This window comes from Platichthys flesus, chromosome 3 (assembly GCF_949316205.1).
Source record: "Platichthys flesus chromosome 3, fPlaFle2.1, whole genome shotgun sequence".
Taxonomy (NCBI): domain Eukaryota; kingdom Metazoa; phylum Chordata; class Actinopteri; order Pleuronectiformes; family Pleuronectidae; genus Platichthys; species Platichthys flesus.
Genome location: NC_084947.1, coordinates 19,109,854 through 19,136,686, shown reverse-complemented (window position 1 = coordinate 19,136,686; position 26,833 = coordinate 19,109,854). Strand labels below are relative to the sequence as shown.

The 26,833-nt window shown below is 45.2% G+C and overlaps 1 protein-coding gene across 1 annotated transcript in view; it reads right to left on the bottom strand.

Moving 5' to 3' along the window:
* lmx1bb (LIM homeobox transcription factor 1, beta b) overlaps positions 1–26,385 on the bottom strand; it is a 45,076-nt gene extending 18,691 nt beyond the window's left edge. Inside the window, exons 1-3 of the mRNA XM_062385082.1 lie at positions 26,135–26,385; positions 25,689–25,814; positions 25,021–25,207 (exon numbers count right to left, since the gene is read on the bottom strand). Of these exons, the coding sequence (XP_062241066.1) occupies positions 25,021–25,207; positions 25,689–25,758 (257 nt within the window). The 5' untranslated portion in view covers positions 25,759–25,814; positions 26,135–26,385. The remainder of the gene's footprint in view (positions 1–25,020; positions 25,208–25,688; positions 25,815–26,134) is intronic.
* Between the last annotated feature and the right edge of the window lie 448 nt (positions 26,386–26,833).

Sequence of the window (26,833 nt, the reverse complement as noted above, 5' to 3'; positions counted from 1 at the left end):
CATTCTCTCTGGCTGTCTGAAAAAAGCAGCTGTTTCTATAATGCTGCTGCAGCACTTTATGCTGCAGAATGATAAATGAAGGGAAGAGAGGCAGAGCTGAGGTGCAGCTGAAGCACACACACGCAGAAACAATGGCATCGGAGGGTCCGTGCACTACATGGATCTGATCTCTACGCCTCTCTCTTTCAGCCCCTGCCTCTCTGTTGCTTGCACACACACCCACACACACACGCATACTCTCTCTCTGTGCAGGTTAGACTCCTGGAGCTCACCCATAGCTGGAGGTTATGTGAGCGTGTCGAAGCGGGGCGGGGTGAGGGGGGGTCTAAACAGACTGACATGTCCCACCAGTCCCTGCGCAGACCCAGGGGAATGAGAGGTTGCCGTGTCTGTCCCACCGGGACCTGTCGCTCCTCTGTCCTCGGGGCAGTCATCTTCCTCTCCACCACCAACCTAATGACAGAGCCCCGAGGCCTCATCACTCCACCCCCGCCAACCTCCTTCCCCTCCCCAGCTCCACGCTACTCTCTCTCTCCGTTGTCCTACCCAGGTGTCTGTCAGAGGGGTGTCTGCTCCGCGACTGGTGTAGCTGTCCACATAAAGCCACCCCCCTCCTCCCCCCCCCCCCCCAGCCTCCTCCCCATGGCCCGGGGCTCAGTCTTTCATTTTGAAGTGGCGCAGGCCAGCTCTGCACCAGCCTGGGCCCTCAGCCTGCAGCCTGCTCCATTGTTTGGCCTCAGAGAAAGACTATTATTTCAACTCAATTTACTGTGAGTAAACACTGAGTGATAAGGCCCCCTGTCCTATCCCTCACACACACACATGCTTGTCTGATCCCTCCCTCCCTGACCGTGGGCTGTAATATACACTGCCAACAAATCACTGCTCTCAGCCCGCTGCTATCACTGGCTTTGGAGTGGAGCTTACTAATTCACTTTCCAACACAGATCAGAGGACAGGCCTCATGTGTTTGAGAATATGGCTCCAGCACCGAGCGGCATTTAAAGGGCTTGTGGCCCTATGGTGGACTGTTATAAATTTTAAAGAAGAGCAGAAGACCAGACCATTCACATGCTAAAGCGGCAATAATCGGGTATAAATATTCAACGGTTTAAACAGATAAACACTGCTGCGACAGTTTATTAACATAAAGAATTTTAATCAGTTTTGGCATCAGGAATATCAAAGACAAGCCGGGTTATAAATGGATTGTCGCCTCAGATCAGTCGAGGTCAGAATAATCAAGATGGTAGTTTTTTGTCTCCTGCACAAAAGATGCGGTGTGACTCACAGCTGCAGCGAAGAAGCCAAGTGACCAAGGACACGACTGAGGAGGAATTATTAACACACAAATATGATGCTTTTCAGCCTCTATGAGCCTCGTTTTAATTTGTCATTGTTTGGCCACAGAAAAGCCCTCGATTCCTCTTCTGTGTGAAGAACCGTACTATGTCTTAATTATACAGAATTATCAGCCGCCTTTAAATAGCAGTCGTTTGCACTGTCTCTGCCTTACGTGGTTAACATAATTATTTGGGCGCCTACTTCATCTTGGGCAGAAAGAGGCTGACACAGTAGCACAAACTAATGTGATAAAAGCTTAGCATATCACGGCTTGATTCTGGGATTTTAAAGGTAAGTGTTTATGACAAGGTAATAATGCCTCATGCAAAAGGCTGGCCTGTAAATTGGTTAGTTAGGGCATGATGGATGAGGGGGAGCCTAACCTTATTTCCAATAGAGCCTCTTGATTTCTAGAGCTGAGGATAATGAATTTGATTTAATTAGACCATCCCTCATCTAATTAAGAGTGGGAGAAATCTGACCCTGTGTGTAGTCTTAAAACAGACAGATCTTTGAACCATATGGACACATCTAAACAAAGATCGCAAATTAACTAGTTGGAAAGAAAGGAGCACTTCAATAAAGAGGCACCGCAATAGCCACCATCCCTGGTTATCGAACCCATGCTTCATGAAATAAGCAGCGGAAATGTAATCAATTAAAAAAAAAAGATTATTGTGTGAAATAAAAACAAACTATCAGCCCAGATGAGGAGATGAGAAGATGGGACGAGGGATTAGGCAACAGCTATAAAGGTCCAATTAAAGTAGTGATTCATCATCAGATTATTAATGAAGCTTACAAGGGTCCTCTGTAGTATTAGTAATGGCCTGCTTGGCCTATCTCCCCCTTAAACCCTATGGGTAGCCCTGCTCCTTACACTGCCAAGGTAATCTCTTTAAAGGCCAAGGAGCTCCAGCCTCCAGGTCCCCGAAGACGCCCTTTGCGCTTCTCCCACCACCTGCGATACTCTGTGCTCCACCTCACAGGCTTGACAACTCTCATTATGGCTCCAACTTTTCTAAGCTTCACCTTGGAGAAAAAAAAGGGGAGAGAAAAACTCTCCCAACTTGATCATTGTGACAGCCCCGGGTGTTGTATTTTGTCATCCTCTGACTAACTGGATGTTCTCGCAAGAGCCAGGAAATCAGCTTCGTCCAGGTCTAGATCCAAAGCCAGTTCTGATTCGCTTAAGGCTCTGATGATGTCTGCGGCTCTGGGTGAATGAAATACCTCAAATCAGCCATTATTAATGCATATGCTAGAGAGCCTTACAATACTTATCATTGACGGTCCATCTCCTAGTGGCCCTTGTAAGCCCACAATACACATCCCCATAGATGCTTAGGTAGCCAACACACTGCAGATCCAATTACCTGTAATACACACTTCAGTTTATCTCACTCCCAGTCATTATCTAAATTGCCGACATATTATTAGGGTACCTGCTGGAGAAGTGTGTGTGCTTCTCTTTGTCTCCTAATAGGGCCCAAAGGGAGTGTTGTTTTGTACGCATCCCTCTGCAGGCTGTAAGGGAATGGGCTTTATAACCGCTTTCCAAAACAGAGGTGTGTGGGAAGCACAGAACACTTCACCATTATGCACCAAACACAAAGGAATATGTCATGACATGGTGAGTGGTAGAATCAGGAGATTAATTATGTGATTGTAGAGTGAGGAGTCAACGTGGTCCCTCATTACATTACCCCTGATCTCCAGAGGAACCCAATTGACTTCGGAGGCACACAGGCTCCTCCAAGGAAGAGCCCCACTGATTGAGAACTGTGACAACTATTAACGGTTGATTTTGCACGGCCTCAGTGGTAGTGCTTCTCTAGGTGTAATTGTAATTGCACCACTGAGGTTAAAAAGGTGTTTTTATGGTTTGTTACCTCCTATAGGCATTTAATGTTGTATCCCTAGACTCAAAACTATGGTTTCCAGTGAAATACAGGGTTTCAAGTGAACTCAGAAAAAGCAAATTCTTGAAAAACCATGGATAATCATGGTGCAATTTATTTGAAATGAAGCTGCTTTTAAAAGCAGTTGAGTGCGTTGCTTTTGACCGCCAAAATTCCTCTTAAGATCACAGATATTAAGAAAAATAATACTCAAGCAGAGAACCTCAGACTGTGATCATGGAAGTGCGGCAGACTGTTTTGGCATTGCAGCTTACAGTTTGTGGAAAAACTCTATCGTTGCTCAACAGTCACTACTCTTTGTTTGATGCTTTCACTTATTTAATGAGCCGAACGTCACCAAGACTGTCACAAGGCCGCAAAGGGAGAACTGGAGGCACATCGCACAGCTCATCATTCAAATCGTGTCCGTGCAAGCGAGATGTACTCTTGACACTGGCCGCTCCTCCGAGGGCCATATATGCAATTGCTGAATAGCTGCAGCTGGAAATGTCTCATCCATAGGGACACTCGCAAGCAATAACACGTCGTATGAGAGACAGACAGCTAGATTGAATAGAGAGACAGCTAGACAGGCAGAGATCAAGTCCAATCCCGCTCCCATCATCTGGCTGCACGCTCGCAGGTCAGGCTTAGCTAATCTAATTCCTGGGCTTTCCCACCAAAAGCCAAGTGCCACTCAGGAGAAGTGCCAGAAAAGAGAGAGGGAGAGGAGAGGGGTTGGGAAGTGGACGAGGAGTGGGGTGGTGGTGGCGGCGGAGGAGGTGGTGGTGGTGGTGGTGGTGGTGGTGGGCTTGAATAATTATAAATCAGAGGAGCTTAACCTTCTGGGGAGTTAATTTGAAGAGCACTGGGGACAGGGGAGTGGGACTCTTTATTTCCCTGGGGTGCCCCTAATGCCATTGTGAGGGAATGGAGAGATCAAGACACGCGGCAATATCGTGTCTGTTAGCGACCATATGACGAGCTGACCCCAAGAGCCGCGTTCACAACCACACCTGCCGTCATCAGGGCTAATTTGTTAAACATATCAATAGCGCTCTGCTGGTCCTTTCTCCGCCACACCGGACCATTGATTCAGCCAAGCCGCTGGATGACAACCCCCGACCCCCTCGGCTTCAAACCCCACCGCCAACCCTCCACCAACAGACACATCGAATTTATGGCCTGTTTTATCTTGAAGGAAATGTACAAGACAAAAAAAAAAAGAAAGAGTTGGATGATAATTAAAGCAAAAATAAATCAATCAATTTTATATGTGTTGGCACCGTGGCAACAATTCCGTGTCAATCTACAAATTTATTACACCTACTAAAAGCCTATTTACACACATAACATTGCTCTGCCTCCACCAGCCAGCCCACATGCACAGTAAAGCAGGGAGAGACACGTACAGCACTGGAGGACGGGGGGAAGACAAAGAGGGGATAGAGACGCAAACCGAGGGTTAGATAAATCACAGCATGCACCGAAATGATACTTTGCAGCCCAGGGTTCTGTGAGCGCCATGAGCTGGAATTCTTTTATTTGGACCGGGGGCCTCTGTCTCTGGGCTCTCACCGGGAGAGTCTCCTGTCATGTTGAAGCATGGAGGCTGAGGGATCGGCTGGCTGGCAGAAAGAGTCTGTTGTGTGGCTGTGGCTGTGGCAGCGGCGGCAGCGGCAGCAGCCTATGGCAGCACAGACCTCGACATCTGGATCCAGTTTGCTGAGAGCACACTCAGACTGGCTTGACTCTGCCAAGGGGGAATCTCAGCCCTTTGATTCCTACTCCCATGGCCCGCTCTAATTGTCATCCCTCATTACTTAGTCAAAGGTGGAGGGATGAATCATAAACTATTACAGAGAAATGACATTTCCTGCTCAGAGAGAAATCCTCCTCAGCCTCGCTCCCCGTCTCATCCCAGCTGATAAGGACGAAGAATTTTACACACGGCTGGACTGCAACCACCTCTCCTCTCTGCTCGTGTAATTAAGATGTAGCTGAGAGGGTCTGTGATCTTATGAAACCACAGACGATGCGAGAGGGGAGGGGCGAAGGTTGCAGCCGCTTCGATGACAGTTGACAATTAGAGAGGGGATCTTGGCTGTCAGTAACGTCTTCACAAAATAATAAGCCCACGCTCAAACCAGGCTTTAACGGTAGCAACTGCTGAAAATGAAAGCAACATGTTTTTTTGTTGTATATAGAAAGTACATATTGCAACGATACAGCGGGTCTAATAATTTATGTCTAATTGAGACAGAATTATTGCAGAGTTTAATGTGTGCGGAGCATCTACTGAGGCTTTTTAAGCTCTATCTCACTGTAAATAATCGGATCTAAAACAGGATAATTCTATTGCTTTTCTGTTATCAAGACCTCAAACGTACCCCTGCCGCAACTTTCAGCTATCAGCTCAGGACTCTCGTTCAAATCCACCTCAACAAATTAATCACTGTGCTTCAAATTGCATAAACTCCTGCAATTTATTTGAACATCATTTGGAGAAGCACCGGAGCAATTTTGTTGATTGATCAAAGAATAACCGTGAGCAAAAGCCCAAAAAACAACAGTCTAACTGAATAGTAAGAAAATGTTTCTAAAGAATTCTGGGTAAGATGGCAACTGAATAAGATCAGAGAAGAATCAATGTGATACGGTAACTATATAATGAAGCAGCAGCCAAGCTGATGACGAGACCAGTAATGACAGCGATGTGTCTATGCACAGCACGGGGCCAAGTGAGAACAGGTTTTGTTGATCTAAAGTAGATCACAGGCTGAGCTACAATACCTCCTCTCCCTTTGATATTTCCTCTTGTTTGTTTTGGAGACTCGATGGTGTTTGAGTGTGTCCTGTGTTCGAGTGTGAGACGTGCCCTGCTCGTTACCCCAGAAGTGGAATGCGTTCCCTGCCTTCTATGACACATGACAGCTTCCGTCATTCAGCGGCGCAGAACCACGCTGATGACAGATCACTCAATCCTTTTTAAGTGTAATTTTTATTTTTTACCTGAAACAGAGAGGGGGCCGTGCTGTGGAGTGACGCGCCTCCTCGGCCAGTGCGTTGTTGGCGGAGATCAAGTTTCAGCATCACATACTGACTCACTGTACATTTGCGGGGAATACCAAACGGCTCAGAAAGATGTATATCAGCGCCGTCTCCCTTACACTGCTTTGACTCGTCCTTTTTTATAGTGGTCATCATTCACTCACCACCGGCTAGATGAGCCATTTTTTTCCCCCAACTCAATGCTAAGCCTACCATCAGATTAGGCAGTCTCTGATTACAGCGCTAATTGTGCACGTCCACTTAAGAGGCTGACAGCTTGGCGAATGAGGAGGCTTGCAGGCCTCGGCGGCATGACACTCATCCATCACAGCCTAACCGATTGCATCCCTCTGAAGGCTCAACACGCTAACACCATTAGCTCTACTGCTGGGCATCTAACTAGCACATCACTCACACGGCTACATGCTAACAGCATTACGGCTAATGCTGCCCCTCTAACTAACACATCCGTCATAGGGCTAGAAATCCTACGGCTTTACTGGAACACGTGGAACCCCAGTGTCTCTCGGAGACAATCACCCGCATTATTTTGCTCCTGTTACTTTTGTTGCTCCGGTGCTAATACGCTCATTTGTCTTTGAAGACGCCGAGTGCCACTGAAAAAAAGTTGTTTTGATCCGGTTTGCCTCTGCCAACAACAGATCTGGGTGCATGGGATGAATACGCACGCCTCTGTGAAGGGAGCTATTCAAATAGGATTATGATTTCATATTTCACAAAGACAGTACACCACTAAGATGATTTTTAATTAGAACCAGAATCGGTAAAAAGAATGGGGCATGGAGACAATAAAATGAGGAATGCATTCATCCATGGCATGATTCTCTAGCTTTATTTAAGATCCGTGCCAATGTGCTAAAAGCATTAATGAAGTTATAAAGAATTATGAGGGGAAATCAAATTTGCCTCGCCACTTGAGCGCCACTAAAATGCCAAACAATAAACTACCAGATTGCAAATTAGATCAGTAAAAATATCAAACACATTGCGGTGCAGGAAAATCCATAATTGCATTTAGTGCCTGGCCTCTCCTGGGGGAAGAGACACTAAAGATCATCAGCAGGCTACACAGGAGCCGCTATTGACAGAGCGGTAAAAATCGACAGGCTAACTAAATAAACACTCCAGGCTCCATTAAATATTCAACGACTGAGATTTGACAGTCTAGCGTGCCTGCCTCTCCCCATCGCCTCCATTGGCTTTCCTCTGCAGCACATCCTCTCCCCGTCCGCCCTCCTCCTGTACCACCCCCCTCCCTACCAGCACCACCACCTCTCCCCTGTGACTCCTGACAGCAATAAATGATGCGGTGCCTGAGGGCGTTGCTCCAGCGGGAGACCTGGGAGGATAGAGCAGGAGAGCAAAAGAAATAAAGGGGAGGCAGCCTATGACCAATGGCCATTAACCAAGGACTGAGACAGGGCCCTATGACATCTACTACTGACACCCCACCCCCTCAGCCCACGCTCAGGCAGACTCCCACATGCACGCACCCTGCTACAGCCTCCTCGCTCCATTTTGTTCTTTATATTTCGAAACCACAAAGACAGCTGAGCCAGAGAGCTCTTGCAGAACTGTAGAAAGGTGGTTTCCGTTTCCATTCTGCTTACTCAATCATAATCAAACAGTTTATCCCACATGTTTGAAATAAAACCGGCACCTAAGAAAAAAACCCGTCCGCTCATGTGCCATCAAAACGCCGCTGCTGCCTCTTGACGAGATCATATGCATTCATCTGCCGATGCCAGCAGAGCAAGGTTATGCAAATGAGAGATGACAGTGTTATTGTGTGAGGAATATCAATGGAGTAATTACTGTTCCATGTCGGGCTATTGGCCCTGCGTTGCTGCGCCCAGCCAGCGTGCTTCATTTCTCAGCAGCCCTCTCAGGGGACAGATGAGCGGCGTGCTCTGGAGAGCAGAGCTAATAATGGCAGCTCGGATACAGGCAGGGCTTAGACGAGCCCCGGGGTCCTGAGCTGCAGACTGCTAAACGTTGCAGGGGTCTCAGGAGAGCCCCCCAGCAAAGATGAAATGATTAAAAAACCACCCAACGTGACTGACAAGCTGACCGGCCACCTATAACTCTTTGTGCGTTGGGTCGAACCACCAGTGCTCGCTTCAATCATAACAGCAGGTCACCTTTCTGGACATTAGTACACGGCCTGATTATGATTCTTAGCAGAGAGAGAAGGAAGGAAATAAAAACCAATGTTGTTCGATGAGAGGAAATGTTCAAGGGAACTAACCAGCATTAATGTGCTCACACCTACTGAAAAACGTCAAGTTTTAAAAATGACTCAAATGAATTGAAGGGATTTGTAAGTCAAAAAATAGAAAAGAAGAGACGGAGGTAGGTAAACACAAAATAATCCTGTAAGTACTTTGCTTCCCTGTGAGTCAGATCATTATGATCTGGTCTGGATTCTTTTTAGTGTCTTGGCAGCCATCCAATGAGCAAACTCCTTTGGCATGTAAACTGTCATCGAATTTAAAGCTCAAATTTGTTGGGTTGTTTAACAAAGCACTCTCTTCAACGTGCAAAAGTGGCGGCTGCATGTAACATGTCAGCTTTATCATCTTTTACATGTGAGGGATTGTCTAATAAATAAAAATGTTGAGCAGCCAATAGTTCACCCGATGGGCGAGAAAGGCTACGTGAAGAGAAACTTCAAAGAAGGAGGAATGGTACAAACCCTGGAGCTGTGAATTAACATACCAGGCAGGAGGAATGTTTCTCCCACACACCTTAGTGAAGCAGCAACCTAATCACTTTATCGTTCTTGAAAAAAAATCACCGTCCAATTCTGTGTTTGTCTATTTTCTTCATAATCCAGTTAAAGAATTCAGATTTATTGGGTACTACCATTGAATTATATCTTTATTTAAGGCAGCTAAAGAACTAAATGTTCAGATTTCACAATCTATAAAGGAAACTGCTTTAGGGACTGTAAGATAAAATGAAATGAATGAGTGTTATGTATTTTCTCAAATTTCTTTGCTAAAGGGAGATTTTGCAAGGATTAAGGGGAGGGCAGCATTTATTTACGTCTTATTTTTATGTTCCTGTGCAAATTATATATTAGGAGAAGAATTAAATTACAATAATGAAAATAATAATCCATTTGACATACTATGGTTATTACAGGGTGATTATTGCAGTACAAAACAAAAGTGAAACGAATAGTTCGACCTTCCCTCCCTCCACCAGTAATATTACTTACAGCTTTATCGCCATGATATAAAGTACAGATGTTTTAACCTAAATACCAGATCAAATCTTACAATGCCACCAAAATACAAATCCGTCTGCACCTTCTGATATCTGTGTCATGATCTGGGGCGTTGGGCTTCCGAGACAGGGGCCGTATGAAGAAGGAGGTTCATGCGCTGCACTTGTACCTTCACACTATTCATTTCCAGGTCAGGTGCACCTCTCACACTGTCCAGACACCTCATACATCATGCAGGCAAGGACCAGCTTATCTCCATACTTATCTCCCGAGTAATAATTCCCACTTAAAGCTGTAGCCTGCAGCAAATGACTGGACGGAGCGAGAGTGGCAGGCCCAGGTGCACACTCCCGGCTATGAACACGAACACATGAGAAAACTAAACTAAACAATATAGAGAGAGAATTGTACTTGCGCATGGTAACAAAACAGGAAGTTGATTTTGTCCCTGATTTCAACCTGAACTCAAATGAGATTAAACAACAACAACAAATACATTATTTAAATTGCCTGAGGTAAAAAAGTGAAACTGATTTATTACCTTTGCCCCCGGTGTAATCTGGTGCTGCAGCGTGGGGTTGGGGGGGCATTCAGGGGGCACTTGTGTGAACATACGCAGCTAAAACAGTCAACTCAATCAGCCGCTGCCGCTCGACGAGCGCCAGAGTAGAGCTCAAGCTGAGTTACACACACACAAGAATACTTCTCCTTGTAATACAGCCGACCGCCCCCCCCTCCTCCTCCCCCTCCCCCACACCATCAAAAAATTCACAGTGGGTGAAAAGAGTCAAACCTGATTTTCCTCCAGTGTCTCATTTCAATCATGAACAAGAAAGAGAAATATCATGAGAATATAAAAAAAACACCTACTGTATATTTTCTAAATGTGAAATGTCTCCTCATCGCTGCCATTGTTCTTTTGCTTTACAGGCCTGTTTTTTTGGACTTGGAGTCTGTTTTTTTTTTCACAGCAATAAAAAATAAAAAAAGCCCAGCCTGACAGAGATTTGCCTCTCCCTGACATGGTCTCTCGCTGTCATAAATCTGAGTGTATGACTAACTGGCTGTTTTGTTTATTATTCCTGTTTCTTTGGCTAATGTCCTTTCAACAGAGCTTTGATCCTGCTAACCTTATGGATTCTCACCATAAACACTTACCTTCTGAAGACGTTTTTATCGCCCTCGAGGCTCGATGCCAAGCATCTGCACGGAAGTGCAATGGCAGATAAAGTTGCCAGTTACCAGCGAGGGCAGAGAGGACACCAGACCCTCTGAGTTAAATGTTTTCAAACTGCTCCATCACCCTCTGGTTATGGTTTCTGTCTGCTGTGGGCTCCAGACTTGGCAAGCGGAGGCATCATGAATGTCTTCTTTATCTAGTCTGCCATTTAAACACGTGACTATCTTACTATAGTTAATAAAGTCACCACAGAGCCTCATGTTTTGAATTGCAAATCACAACTGTGATGTCATTGTGCACCGGAGGAACATCACATTACTCCAGTTCAAGCTTATATATTATTCAACCAACTTAATAAAAATACAAGCTATTTTTAGTAAAATACTGACAATTTTTTTTAAACATTCAATCCCAGCATGTCTGAGCGTACATGCAAACACACAAACCGCCGCAAACACTCAATCGCTGCCAGTGATGTCTCTGTGAGCAGGAGACCACAGGAATTGTTTATCACTGAACATCAGAGTGACTAATCAGAAACAGGCTCTTTTTTCTTGAACCTGAGGTCGAGATGTTTCTTCACCCCCACACCGAGACATGAACGTGCCACGGCACGACCTGCACCTCTCCTCCTCCTCCTCCTCCTTCTCCACCTCCTCCTCCTCCTCCTCCTGAGCACCTCACCAAACCAGACCAGGTCCCAGATCCAAATACAAAATCTGTGATGTTCTGCCATCCTAGACTAAAAAACAGAAATCCATGCTGAGGGGCAGCAGGACGCCAGGAGCCGTGTCTTACTAAAGACAAATGTTGCCTTTCGTTCTGGTTTATTTATCCCACCGTTAATCTTAATAATTAGCAGATAATGCCATATTCTTTCCACTCTTCTCTCGCAGCCATGAGTTCATACTTAAGTATATCAAAGACACAGACGAATAATTATGGTAAATAAAAAATAAAGAGCAACCAGAAAGAAAGGGAACGAAATGTGATTGCTAGGCAAAGTAAGAGTTTCCATTAGGATTTGCCAAAGTACCATTAAATGTTATGGGCACATCAAGGCCCACAGAGTATGCTGGTCAGCACAGTGGGAGTATGACATCTTACACTGTGCAGGGCCTCATTCTGGACCATGCAGACAGCTTCAAAAGAACTTAATCGTCAGGAAAAAATGTCTGTAGGCCTTAACCACACGACAAAAGCAGCGCTCACAATGAGATAAATGCTTAAGTGACTTAGCCTTGGGGAGAGCATAATACTTGAGGTATTATAGTAAGTTATACAACATTTCTTTGATATAAACAACAACAAGCTGATCGTAATATCCATGGTGAGGCCAAATGCGGAGAAACAGGCCGACTGCTACAGGATATAATGATGCCGAGCCGAGGCACCGTGATAGAAGTGATGGAGCTCTGTTGCCCATGAGGGATGTTTCAAAGCCACTCGAATGCTTGTCAGTGCAGTTTATTACTTCCTTGAAATATCTGTAAAAGAGGAACCATTGAGTACAAGAAAACTGTTTGAGGGCTGAGGGTGTAAATCTCTTTTAATGCCGCTGATCCCCGTGTTAGTGCCGCTTCCAGAAACCGCTCACCGTTCCTCCTCCCCTATGGTTCCCTCATTACGCATCGTCGAGGAGAAATGGCCACCTTTTCTCTTTGCCTCCTCAGATATTGCAAACTATAAGAGGTTTTCTAAGTTATAAATGCAGAGGCTGGTTTCTGCCAAGAGCCTGTCGCCTATACTTAGTTCTTCTCCCCCCCTTTTATTTCTGTGGCAGTTGATAAAGAGAAGGCACGTCGCGAAGCCAAAGTTGTGACATAGGGAGGGCTGTTGTTGTAGTATACACTCGATATGGATATTTGTGATACCACAAGGAAAACCTTACAGTGGATTCTGATTGCTACTGTGTTAATACTGCTCCAAGTTGTTCACTGTTGCGGATTTAGATGAAGAAGTAAATGTTTATTTTTCTTCTCCCTGAGCCTTTTCTCTCAGTAAGGATAGATTTTGACACGGGTCTTGAAGCCCTCTGTCTCTCCCCCAGGTTAGGGTTAGTTCCTGGTGGGATGTTTTTGTGCCGAGAGGCCACCTCTCTCTCTTATCTTCCTGTCATCTCTGTGGGACGGCAGGGCACGACTCCTTCTCTGGCTCCAGAACCACAGGCTTCCCCAGGACACCAAACCGCCGCTCCACACTCGATGTGCTCTCTGAGAGTGTGGTTGTTTAGGGTGTGTCAGAGCTTATTAGTCCCAGAATGTGTGAAAAAAACCAGTGCTGGGTGACGCAGTATTTGCAAAATATGGTTTAATGGGTTGTTTCGCTTGGCTTAAGTGCCAGCAGCGCGGGCTTCACCACATAAGGCAGAGCCAGCGAGAGAAAATTGTGAGAATCACACCGAAACAAGGGAAGGTTAATTCGTGATCGACAGTTTAGGTAACACTATCTGCACACAAAGCCTTATGCAATCCTGTGTTGCCCTATCTGCCATGTTAATTTGAATGCATTATTCGGTTAATTATATTAATACAAAGTAGATATGATAGTGGACGTTTTTTTTATTTTTTTTTGGTTCAATGTGCCGTCGTAAAAGCTGTTTCAAGTATTTTGGGGGATTTTTAGTATTTAAGTCATTTCCGTTTGGACATATGAGTTTCATTCAGCTTTCTGTTTCGGCTGTTCATCTACTACATTAGGTAAATAATCCATTTGAATATGTGGAGGAATTTCTTAATGAAACTGTCTTTTCTGTATATTTACATTATTGCTCTACTGCAGAATCCTTCCCAACAAGTCATCAAACAGAAACAAATTAACGTCTGACGCGACCCATAGGAGATAAACTGTGAATGTTACAATACTATAATAAAGGTTTGCTTAATCTTGAGACACAGAATAAATTTAGGTTTAAGGTTTGAGTAGCTCATGACCTGGGTTTCGTAAGTAGCAGTTACGAGAGTTAAAGGACCTTAATGGTGATTACAATACTAAACATAGAGTTAAGGTTATATATAAATTAATTAATTCAACCCATCAATCGCCTCTGACCTCCTCACTACGCTGACTTAGTCGCAGTCATAATTATTATGGCCACTAGAGGGCTTTGTGAACTACCGTGTTGTTTTGGGTGTATTTCCTGAAAAGACGAAGTCGCACACACACACACACCGCTGGAGGTTGCCTGACAGTTAAAACTTAACTATGGCTCGTAATAATCTGCTTGCACAAATGACCTATGGGGTTGTTTTTTTATGGTGGGACAGTCTCGTTTTTCCACATATGGTAACTCAACTGCAGTAGTACCCCTGGTTGGAAATCACTGCTTTAAAGCTCCATAACATGACCATCAACACTGTTGGCTACCATCTATGAAGTTTCCCACGTAGCCTGATAACAACTAAACCATATGTAAACAGAAGCTATTAACTACACAAGGAGACTACACAATTAAATAGTCCTTTGTATGAGCTATATTGAGGTGAAAACCTACAATAAAATCATGAATGGCAGCATGTGTGTTGATAGTACCTCACATAGACATACTTGTGGGCAACAAGAAAAACACACGCAGCCCACGGAGGGGCTCGACCCGCATGCAGCTTGGAGAATGTTACTGTGGATTATGGTTAATGTACTTATAATATTCACTGCAAAGGCCAAGCTTGTTTTGCCACCGTCTTTGAAGCGGCAGAGGCTTCTGCCAAGCAACACTAACGTTCATGTTTACGTTGTGAAAAAAAAAAAAAAAAGGTTTCTCTCCGTCAAATTGAACCAAAAGAAAGCGCTGCTTAAATAAAGAGGAACTCTCAGGAGGAGCAGATAGGAATTCCTTCTCTGTCAGACCCAACGAGGCTGTAAGTGCTGTAATAATTTTTCTAACATGTAAGCCATAAAGAGATGCTGATGCCAGAGAGCACGCTGTGACCCCGCCGACCTTGCGCCTGCTGCCTGGCTTCTGGTTAGTGTAAGCAGCATCCAGCTGAAAGCTACCAGAGGCCATCATGGGTCTATGTGATGTTTCCAAGGAGAGATGGACCAATTAATCTGATTATAGTCGCAAATCCCCCAACATGTGTAGGCCTGTCTGCGACCATGTGCGGTGCAGATGTGTGTCCATGTGTGTAAGCTTGTATGTACCTGTGTGTGTATCAGATAATGCGATCCACCGACAGAGTGGAGGTATGGCTCCATGTATGTGCATAAAATCAGCATCTCTGCAGAAAATATATGACCCACAAGATTTATATCTATCCTGAGTGACATTTTGCAAACATTTATCAATATGATTAATGGGAATGGTTTTTTTTTCCAGAAAAAAGTCTTTCAATGGAACTGGAACTGGATGCAAATACACACTGTGGTTGAGTAGTTGTTCCTTGGAAGTCAAAAAAGCGACAGTTAAAAGTACCTGAAATGAAATACTGGCCGAAATAGTAAACCATCTGTCAAAGCTTTCGCGGTCTGTTTAAAAACACAACACCCGAGCACTTAAAGGGTTTCAAACAACCCCTGTTTCATTGGCATGACCATGAATATGCCTATTCTGAGGGTGATCCTCTCATTCTCAAGCCAGCGCTCTGAGTCAGTCACAGCTCGCCGTGTGTTTGCGCCACCGAACGCAGCCTTCGCCGAGGGGCGGGAGGAAGCGGAACGAGGAGCTGACAGACAGGGCCCGATACTGCACTTCCACCACAGGCCAATCCCCAGCTAACCCCTGTGCTGACAGCCAGGATGTAGCACTCATCCACAGGCCACAGCTCAGGCACTGGGGCCCAGGAAAAGGAGAGCAGGGAGTGGGCCGCTCGGCTGATGATAGAGAGGTGGGGGGAGACTGGTGGTTTGGGTGGCACGCATCGCTTTCTGCCTCCGGAGCAGCACGACCAAGAGGAGAATCCACAGACTGTGTCGCCTGCCAACAGCGTGTCCGACGCTTGGCGGAGTGACAGACCTAATGCACACACGCCAAGTGGGCACGCTACACTCACACACTCACACACTCACACACACACACACACATGATTATTCACGCAGGAATGCAAAAAATTGGATTAAATGTAAAGTAAAGCTGGGACGTATAAGATGCCATGAGATAACCATGCTGTATTAAGAAGCTGCAAAAACCCAGACATTAAGACACTTCACACCACAAACACTCAGAGTGGCAATTTTTCCGAAGCCCAGATTTTCTGGTTACTTTACAGATTAAAGTTTAGGAGTGAAACTATCCAACATAGACATAACAGATCACGGCCTCATTGTATTTTCTTTGGCACGGTGATATTACTGACAGGTCAGGTCATGTGAAACATTCATCTCGAAAATTGCGCAGACTGAACCAACAATTTGGGAAAGTTCAACCCCTGAAGCTCGATGTAATTGATAACATGACCTCATCAAAACTTCAGTTCTCTGATATTTGTTGTGAGGCCGAGTCTTAGAAGAAACGCAGACCGCGGTTCAATAAATAATACAGTGCTGGTCGGTGCTGCGCAGAAGCACAGCGGAGTGATGGAGGTCGAGAGGCCACCGGTGACCCCGGCGTCAAGCTGCGCGAGGGCTCCGCTCAGAGCCAGAGCTGTCTCTCCAGCTGGGATCACAACACAGAGCTGGATCTCTGGTTTCAGAGCACAACTCTGGCCTGAGGCTGGGATGGTGCACCCCTGTGAGGCAAGGCCTGCAGGGCTAACGTTAAGGCAGACAGACACCCAGGGGGTCGGCCAACCCACCCACTCTCAGGAGGAGGCAGCGACAAGCACAGAGGCCGAAGACTGATTAAAGCTGCCTCCGACCACAGCTTTGCTTTTTTAACTGCTGAGTTTGGGTTTTGCATTAAGCCTCCGCCGGCTGCAGCCATTTCGGTTCAATGGGGTTTCCATTGAGCTGGCACCAGAGGCAGATCCTGTGCATAAATAATGTGCCACGAGGCCACCAAACAATACTATAGTCGAGAGGAGCAAATTTAGACGAATAGAGCAAACAACTCGGCTTTCACCTGGAGCAACACATTTTTCTTATCAGGACAACCAAATAGAAATATCCACCTAGAGAGCACTAGGAAATCACACACGCACAAAAAAAAAAAATCTTTGAAAAATCTTTATGTTTTATCCCCCTATCCATCCCTTTCTTAGACACCAGATCATTTTGCAGTGTTCAGGAGTTGTGGAATTTCCCAAGAAGACGAATTGTAGCAGCTTTCTGGGAAATATTAATATCCAGCCTGCAGAGGGAAGGTAAAGGGAGAGGAGAAGGGATCGGGGGGGTGCAGCAGGGGGGTGGGGTACAGACGATCAGTATCATGGCATGGTACCTGATGATAAAATGTCCTCTACTATTGCAAGCTCTTTTCAAGCCCCTGTGTCGGCCTCCTGAGTGACACTGGTGGCCGTGGGTGCCTGGGTTTGGTTGAGTGCGTGGGTGAGAGCCAGGGACTGAGAGTCCAGGACGGGCAGTCGTCTTCTCCGTTCACACTCCGCCGCTGTCATCACGGCTGCACTGCAGATTCTCCACATCTGCCTTTGCCTTACACCGCTCACAGCCCTGCTCTTACCAAGCCCCCCCATCATCTCTGCCTCCCTCCCACGTCTGCACTCCCCCATCAGGATCATCCAAATATTTCCCCTCGCTGCTTTTTGAAGCTTCCATGGGTCACGGGACCCCGTGCACAAATCATGCTGGCTTGCCGTGGGGGGGCCGGCCAGAGATGACGGGAGTGAGTCAGACACGCAGAAACCCAATCTGCACTGTTTTCATACGGCGTTATTTTTCCTGCCAAGACAGCCATCACCAATCAGCGGTGGATTCTAAACAGCCAGTTCAGGGAGCTCTCGCTGTAGATGCCGGTGCTGGCAGCTGATCTCAACAATATTCAGAGCGCTACACCAGGGGGGGAGAGATGGAGAGTAAATTCAGAGAGGCTGACAGCCTGCAGTGGTTTAACATGGGGGTTAGCCCCAGATACATAGTTCTGGGTTTATGTTGATGGATGGATAACCAAATCCATCCCATTGTTTGCAATAAAACATGCATGTTTTTACACGGTGACACCACACTTGCTATGGCGCTGAATTACGATCTGCTGAGAGAGAGAGATCTGACAAATCTAAAAAAAAAAAGTCAGGACCCACTTTAAGAAGTTGTATTCTTGAGATGCAAGGGAGAAAATAACAAAAACACTCCGATAGTAAAAGAATGGAGTCAGCTCTACAGTGTGTGGGCACGGGAGGTTTCACTGCCTAATGCTGAATTTTCATAACAGAGAATATTGGGCAGGACCTCCCTCCTTCCCTCTTCCTCCCTCCCCACCTGCAGAGCTCACCAGCTCAGGGTGAGAGGAGATGCTGGGCAGGAATCTGCAAGTGCTGGTTAAAGTAATCACATTGGTCTCACTGCATCTGATCTGCAGTCTAACAGACTTCCAAACAGTTGAATGAGTAAATAAAGTGCCCCAGGGGACTCCCGCAGGAGATGGATTACCACAAGGGTGCACACACAAAAGGAGCCGAGAACCCCACAACCCGATATGAGCCGCGGACAAAAGGCCCGGCGCTGGACCTCGACCAGGGAACCGGCAAACTTTATTAATCTCATCCTAGACTCAACCTCCTGCCATTGGAGTCCATGAACTCATAGATGAACGCATGCTCTGTTGTGCATGTGAGCGGGTACACACTGGAAAATCACTGTCCGTATTTGTGTCCATCTCATTGAACGCATTGGTGGACGAACAGATGCATTCGAGCGCAGGACACCCATACATTTATGATCGTGAGCAATTGAGCGTTTAGGCAAATTGGACTGTAGATGCAATAACCTGTTTGCGCCTGTGTGGGTGCATATGCGCCTGCTGGAGTGCATAGACCACATAAGATGAGTCTCATGCTCACTTGGCTGTGGAGGCCGGGTCTGGAGGGGACTAAGGGCCGTGGCATTCTGCAGCCCCATCCCACCCTGGCCCCATTCTTCCCTTTTTCTGGGCCTGACACAAATAAAAGGATTAGGAGCCCCTGTTTCCGTCAGACCCTCCATTCAAGACAAAGCTCGGACCAGCTTAGTGTCACACTTAATGATAAAAGTGCAAATCTCTGTCAGTCACTTTGGGCAGGAATACCAGTATTTGGGGTCTAATCTCATTTGATGAAGATTAAAAGGGGGTAAAGAAAGGAAAAGACAAAGAAATGCGTTTTGTAGTATCTGTGCAAAAATCCGTACCGCTGAAATTCAGACGGTCGGATTTGACAAGCGGCGACGAGGACGAGGCGCTGAAATGTATCGTAAAATAAAGAGAGTGAATGGGAAGCAATGGAAGGACCTCGGATTAGAGACAAAGAAAGCAAGGAGCAGAGAGAGGAAGCGAGTGCACGCGCACGCACGCACACACATACATACACGTGTCCACACCCTCACAAAAACCTTGGATGTATTTAGACAAACGCACAACTCGGCCCATTCCCATGTAGAGCTAGAATGTGTGACGAGAGTGTGAGAGTAAGCCTTGGGCACACAACAGTCTGAATGCAGCACTTGCCACTGTGATGCCAGTCCTCTCTAGTGTATCTGTGAAAAGCCTACGTGTTGGAAAAACATTCCAGAGTGGGATCACATATACACAGTTGGGGCCAGCAGCGATACCGCGAGCCAGCAGCAGAGGCCATGTCTCAATTTCTCATGCACGTTTGACCAGGCTGCCTGAAGAAACAAGTGTGGGCTATTTCCATACGACTCACGCAAAAGGAGACAAACATATCTGGGAAAGGATTAAAAAAAATACTGCAAATGTGCAGGAATAAATTAGTTAGTGTCACAATTTCACCAACACGTCGTCGATGAAATTTGAAATGACTGATTTCAGCCGAGCTGAAACCCAGCCACTGAAAAAGTTCAGCCTCCTGATTTTAACGTGTAATCTGGCAAATTGAAATTGAAAACATTTGCTGAGTGTTTGTATTTCTAGGCTGGCTACTTTAAAAGGCCTTTTTGCAGTGTTTCATAGATTAAGCCAAAATCTAATTTGTAAATTGCATTTAATGGTTTGTGGTTGCCTCCCTTTTTGTTATGAAGACTTGTCATGCTGTGAAAATAAACCTGAAGGCCCGAGGTCTTGGACCCTGTAATGAAAATCACTGCGTTGCCGAGCTGAGCCGAGGGCTTTCTCTCCACCGTCACTGATTAGCATTCCCGATTGACTGACATGTCCCACTGGCTGCCTAACAGCCGGCTTTAGGAGATGAGGTTAAATTGTGGCTACCAACAAATTGCATGCTTGAGTTCCTCTGCACCCCTCCGCTATCATCCAGTGTAATGTGAGCACACCAGGCAGATCCCTCTGCAGATCCTTCTCCTCCCCTGCACTCCAGCTCCCCCACACAAAGCCACAGAGACCTCTTTCCACATCCCCTGCCACCAGTCTGGCTTCTAAAGTGGTGATGGGCATTACCGTGGCTGAGCCTCTGTGGCTTCCCATAGCGTCCTGCAAAGTGCTTTGTGCTCCAACTGCTGCTACACACACACACACACACAACCACACGCACACACACCAGTACGCAGTTAGCCTCCCCTGCCCCACTGAGGTTTATATATACGAAAATAAACCTCCATGAAATCACCTGATTTAATCATGTAACTACTTTCTCTTTAGATTTATCGACAGCGTCACAAAAGCAGCAGTCACTGAACCGTTTATGGACGCATGGTGTAAAACGCACAATGACAGAATTCACACGTACAAGAGAACACGTAAAACGATATGTTTAAATCAAATATTTATCACTCAGAGATACTCGTGGGAACCAGAAACAGGAAGGAAGAAAAAAAAAAAAAAAAAGAGGATCCAAGATGTGATTTTCACACCATTGCACCAACAATAAACATCTTGAATCGGGATGCAAATAAAAAGCATTGCAACAGGTCTTTCAATGGGTCTGAATGTACCGGGGAGTGAACAGTTAGCAAACCATCAGATGACAGATGATGCATCCTAGTATGCTGCTGGGACAGGCCGAGCCATGTTGACATAAAATCCAATACTTCCTTACTGAGGAACGAGGCCAACTTCAGCTAGCTCCTTGCCGAGCACTAAAAATCTCAGCAAGCTGAAGCAATATTATCCGGCTTAGTGTTTCTAACATTAGATTTGTCTCTCTGTACAGGTCTTCTTTTATTTACCTAAGAGTAGTGGCTAAAGACACATTTGATCCTTTTCAGGGAAAATGTAAAAACAAAAAGACGGAGAAAGTAGCTGAAAGTTAGAAAGTCTTCCACAAAGGAGCGTACACCCACACGTCCACACACCGAGCAGCTTCGGAAATGCTTTAGCAGGACTGAGGACGCCGAGCTGAAAAACTACCCGGCTGGAATCGACAACACAAAGTACATCGTATTTTTTTTTCTCCCTTTCTTTTCTTTTTTCTTTTTGTGCGCATGAGCGTTCACAAAGTGCCAGGCCACGCGGGAGTGCCCTAGAGTGAGTAAAAACACACACACACACACACACACACACACACACAGAAACCCAGTCGTCAGCACCTATCCGGCACACACACTGCTACAGCGTCCCAAGCACAGCTAATTAAAAAACAACAATTTCACAGGAGGGCACTCCAAACAGTTCTAAAAAGCACCTCTCAGCACACCGGGGGATCGTCCAGCACACACCGAGGGTGAGGCGGGTTCTGGGAGCTCTGCTTTTATGGCCTCCGTGCTGCTGTTGTTTTCCTCCTGCAAGTACTGCCGTGACCTGAATTTCATTTTTGCTCATGGCACGTGAATCTGAAAATCGGATCAAATCTGAATGCTGCCGTGTTTGGATTTGTTACAAATGAAACATTCGAGAATACAATTTTGCTAGACAGTAAAACTTCATAGAGCTTGGAAAGAAAAAGAAAAAAAAACACAAATGTAGTCAGCATGGTGTGTACTATACTTCTAGTTAATGTTATGTTTTGCGGATGGAGCCCATGGCACTTTCTAACAAGGCAGTCCATTACAGGGGTGTTGTCCAACACTTCAGTGGAGTGATAGGCCTTATTACATGGCTGCTTTCAAAGCATCTGCTTGGTTAGAGGAAAGGTCCCTCTGGGGAAAAGATCTCCCTCTTTCTAATGATGTATAATTGACCTCCCAACACCAGGGCACAACAAACTCTCTCGGGGTGGTGTAATTCCACTCTGCTTTTTACATACCACCCGTCTCGTTCGAGCTTGTTCCTCCTCTACGGCTACGGCTCCCGTCCAACTGACAGCTCTGCCGAGTTTTCTCCTAATCTGGCTTTGCTCTGAAAAATTCTTTGACATTTCCCCAAAATTATCCTCTTCTGACATAGATTTAATTTGACTATCCCCTCTTTAAAATATGTCATCTATCGTCTGAGGATTTGTTGGACCCCCAGATTTTTTGTCGTCAAAAATTATTCACAAAAATACCTGTGTTTTGTATCAGAACAGGGATCCGCTCTCATGAAATCAAATGAGGCAAATATGAGATGACGCCTCATACAATCCAATCTTGTTACTGCGCCGTATGGAGCAGGATGTGTAGAACCGTGTTGGTGGGAGTTTTAATAACACTCGTACACAATTGTTTTTTCCCCCGTCTGCACTTAAACCTGGTCCAAAGGTGTGAAAAAAGACTGCTTGCCAATTCCTTGATTTATTATAGCTAAGTGAGAGCTGATTACGGGGCATGAATCAGTTGCTGTAGGAATATAATTAGGCACGTAGACCTCTGTATGACTAGGAGCTCTCTTCACAGCCCCAAGCAGTTTGTGGGCTGACAAATGCATCTTAAATAGGTGTCATAAAAGTCCAAAAGGTGCCAATTACATCTTAAAGTATCCCATCAATGCAAATGGTATAAACTAAAAAAAAAAGAAAGGAAGAACTACTTGTGTCTGTGCAACGGAGGGATACTCCTGTTAGAGCTGTTCAAGCTGGGAGGAGTTCAAGAAAAGACCGAGGGGGCAGAAGGATGGATGGAGGAGAATTAAAAGATGTGATGAATAACAGTGTGTGAGAGCAGGACAGCGCCCAGCAGGTTGTTATGTTTGGCCAGGGTGTTAGGGCCTGCCACACAAGCTCCCGGCAAAGAGAAGAGGGGCAAATGGTGAGATAAAACCCAAATATGGAACCAGAGAGAAAAGGCCAGGAAAGAGTATTATTCGGAAGCTAAACAAATCCCGTCTTTCTCCCCGTGTTTATCTCTGTCCTCTTCTCTCAAATTAAAAAAAGAAGGGGGGAAAAACTGGACAGTGCTAAGTGAGGCATGAGAAGGAGATCCTCTCTCTCCCTCTCCCCTCTCCCTGCCGGACTGTCTCAGCTTCCAGCCACCCCTGAGCCGTGACGCCGAGACTCTGGTATCCCCTGGTTACTGCTATGAATTTTTTCCATTGTTATCAGTCGACTACACTCCTGCCACAAAGCTGGATGAATGGCACGCATGGCGATAGATGTAACTCTTTGTTGCTTGCAAGGTATCTAGCCGAGAGCCATAATGTGTCGGTAATCGAGGTAGAATTGTTAAAAAGGTCGCACACAAAAAGCAGAAAATTTAGTGACAAGCATGAAAAGCACTGAGGCGATGAGAAACACAGGGGCACCCCGGGGTCCTCGCAGGCCAAACAGCCACCCTCAGCATTGCTACACACTGTGTCTCCATAGCCTCAATATGTGCTTCACTATATATCTGCCATCTCTGCAGGGTTTATGTGATAATTCACTAATTCAATTTACACATTTATACCACTACTGCTTTGATAATGACTGTCGCGCTGAAAATGTTTTCATGGTTAAAATGTAACAAATGCCACAGAATTTATTTAAATTAAATAGTGAGTTTTTACTCAAATATTTGTTGTCATAGACCTGATTTTGAATGTAAAACTTTATTGTAATTGTTCAAAACACAAACACGGAAGGGACTAATCTCAACTCCCTCTTATTTATTTGTACTTGATAAAATGGTAAAATTCCTCGTGGGTTGTATTAATAATTATAGATATTATATCATTTTTTTATAAATGAATACATTCTATTTTGTTGGTGTGAATTTGTCAAATAATCAAATATAAACTTTTATCACATTGTTCTGCTGTTTTAATGGCATCCCGGCGTTTTTTCCCAGGATAAGGTCATATTTTCAAAGAGACGAAACTTGTAATTTAACAGTTCATTATTAATGACTTTGGCCAAGAGTGTTTATATTTTGATTGTGTGCGCGCGCGCGTGTTTGTGTGTGGGTTACTCGAGCGCAAACGGCTGCCCCTTTAATTGTTAGTCATTATAAATCCACGTGAACGCATTTTAGCTTCGCAGGTACAGACGGAATTCCTATGGAGGAAAGAGGCGCAGATCGTTTTTCAATGAACCGTTAAATTCCTGCAATGACTCATATGCAGACTAAAACAGATCATATATCAAATAGAATAAAATACCTCAGATAAAGTAAAAATAGGCTAGATTCAATTTTAATATATAATTATAAAGCTGCAACAGCCAAATAAATAAAAGGAATGAAAAATTCATATTTACGATAAATGGAGCCATGGGATTAATACAGGGAATAAAGTCTATTCGGAAAACGACTGTGAAAACTGTTGAAATCATGTTTTTCCACATATAGTGAGAATGTGAAGGTTGAAGGTTGATGGTATGGGCGAAGGCCACAAGGTGCAGCCGGGAAACAGAAGACACAGAGCGGAATAAAAAGAGACACACGCCTGCACATTCACGGGCCTGCGTGGATCACATCTTATTTTTGCGTGTGCGTGTAATAAATGCTGCTTCCGCACGGACAAAGCTGGAAATATCGTGTGCCACTGTGACAACAATAAAACCAAGCGTATGACAATAATAATACACTAATGCGTGCGTCCTCCAGCGAGAGTGAGCGCAAAGGACATATTTACATCCCTCAGCTTTAAACAACAATTTAAAAATTATGTTTTGAATTATGTTTCAAATATATTTCTTGCTGATGCTCTTTTATTTATTTTTTACAATTTAAATTGTCAATATTGACCTACAACTGAAAAGCGACAACAGGTTCATTTATGTAAAATTATACATGTTGGTAGATATTTTTACCACTTTATGAAATGTAAAAAATGTAATATGACTACACAGTGGCTGAGGGACACACATACACACACACACGCACACGCAGACACACACACACTTTAGGCCTCCAGACCAGCCACAGCCATCACACAACAACAATGTCTCTTTTTAAATCACTGCACAGCAACCGAAGCAATCCAACACAGAGCCGAGAGAGAGAGAAAGAGGGGAGCTTACTGTTGGTAGTCGTGTTTGCAGTAAAGTTTCCTCTCTCTGAAGTAGCAGCTGGTGGTGAGAGGCTGCTGACACACGGTGCACTGCAAACACTCCTCGTGCCACGAAGAGTCGTTGACTCTCATCAAGAAGCGGTCAGAGATGGGCCGCTGGCATCCCTCACACACGGACGGATGGTGACAGTCGGAGCCTGCGTGGTGGACACGGATGAGGGGTGTTTTGGGGGAGAGAGAGGAGGCCTGAGTCAAGGACTGCGGCGTGTGACTGAAAACTGGAGGCCTGAACACTGGCTGCTTTTAAAAATCAACTGGAGCGTGCATGTGGGTGAATCAGATTTAATGGGGACAAAAATGATATGCTTTAATGCAGGATGCAGGAACTTAGTGATTTCTCTAATGTGAGGCCATCACGCACGTAGCATTTAGATGTCTGGATAGATCAATGGGTGTCTCCTTGACAATAACATAGAAATAAAACTACATTTACCACAATAACATGCACCATTTAATCCAATTGCATGCATTAATATGACCTAAATCAGCAGCAAGCCGGCATGCAAGCACAAATAATGGCTTCCATGCAAGCAGGGGTAGCAGTTTATCTCAGAGGGGGTTTGCAGAGGTATAGTGAATAATAACAGTAATAGAAGGGGAGGAAATAAATCAACTTACCGAGCATAACTCCCATCGTGGCCTGTCCCTGTCGCATGGGGTGATCTTCAATTTTTATGCCGTCCAGCATGATGCAAGTCTCGGACTGTTCTCCCGCGGAGAGGCGCTCCTGCAGTGACACCAGACCTGTTGCAATATCCATAAGAAGACGGTCAGATAAGTCCCCGGTACACAGGGGGCTGTGTGGAGGAGGAGCGGGAGCACGACCTGCTGTGCAAATGTGTATATATATATATATATATATATATATATATCTATAAGGTATATATATATATACCCGGGGCAGCGGAACAACACAACTCAACTGATCGAATGCGGAAAAAAAACACGAGTGGAGTCAGATGCTGGCAACAGTTGGGAGGCGAGAGTCGCTGTGCGCCGGCTCCACTGATCCCTGTGTCACAGAGGCAAAGCAAACAATACGCGTGGAGAAAGAAGTCAGTCACCTGTTGTAGGATCAGAGGAACCGAGCGAGTTGTGTCTCCTGCGTCCTCAGGCAGACTGGAGAGCTGCAGAGAAAATGTCTTCACGGAATAAGAGTTTCGTCAAGGAGGAGAGAGAGTGGCGGGGGAAAAAAAATCACACTCATACGCGCAGGAGGAAGAGGAAAAAGTTGACAACAAATCCAAAGATATAGGAGTGAGTGAGTGTGTGTGTATGTGTGCGAGTGAGGATGTCCCGGCTCTAACTCGTTGGAAGGAACGGAGGCGGATGGTTGCTTGGTTGTGCTCCTGTCGCTGCTAAAAAGTCTGAGATCGAGATTGAGGCGAGTGGATGGATCCTCCCACTCCTGCATGCATGGCTTCACTTTTTTTTTCAGTCCTCCCCATTCACCGCCATTGGGATGCTATTGGAGCAGAGTACAGTGCAGTCCAATAACAACACGCACACGCACAAGCAAGAGGACGAGATGCAGATACATTATATTTAACAGAGAACTGGCTTGACCCTGACGACAGTGCTATAATAATAACGTTATTTTGATTATTGACATAATTTTTTTAATTCTCAATAATAACAGCATCAATAATAATAATAGCCTGTTACTAATACAAAAATGAATTTCCAGGTCTCAAATTGTATACTTCTGGCAGTTTGACACATTATTTGGAAACAATTTAATAACTTATAAATATTACAAAGAT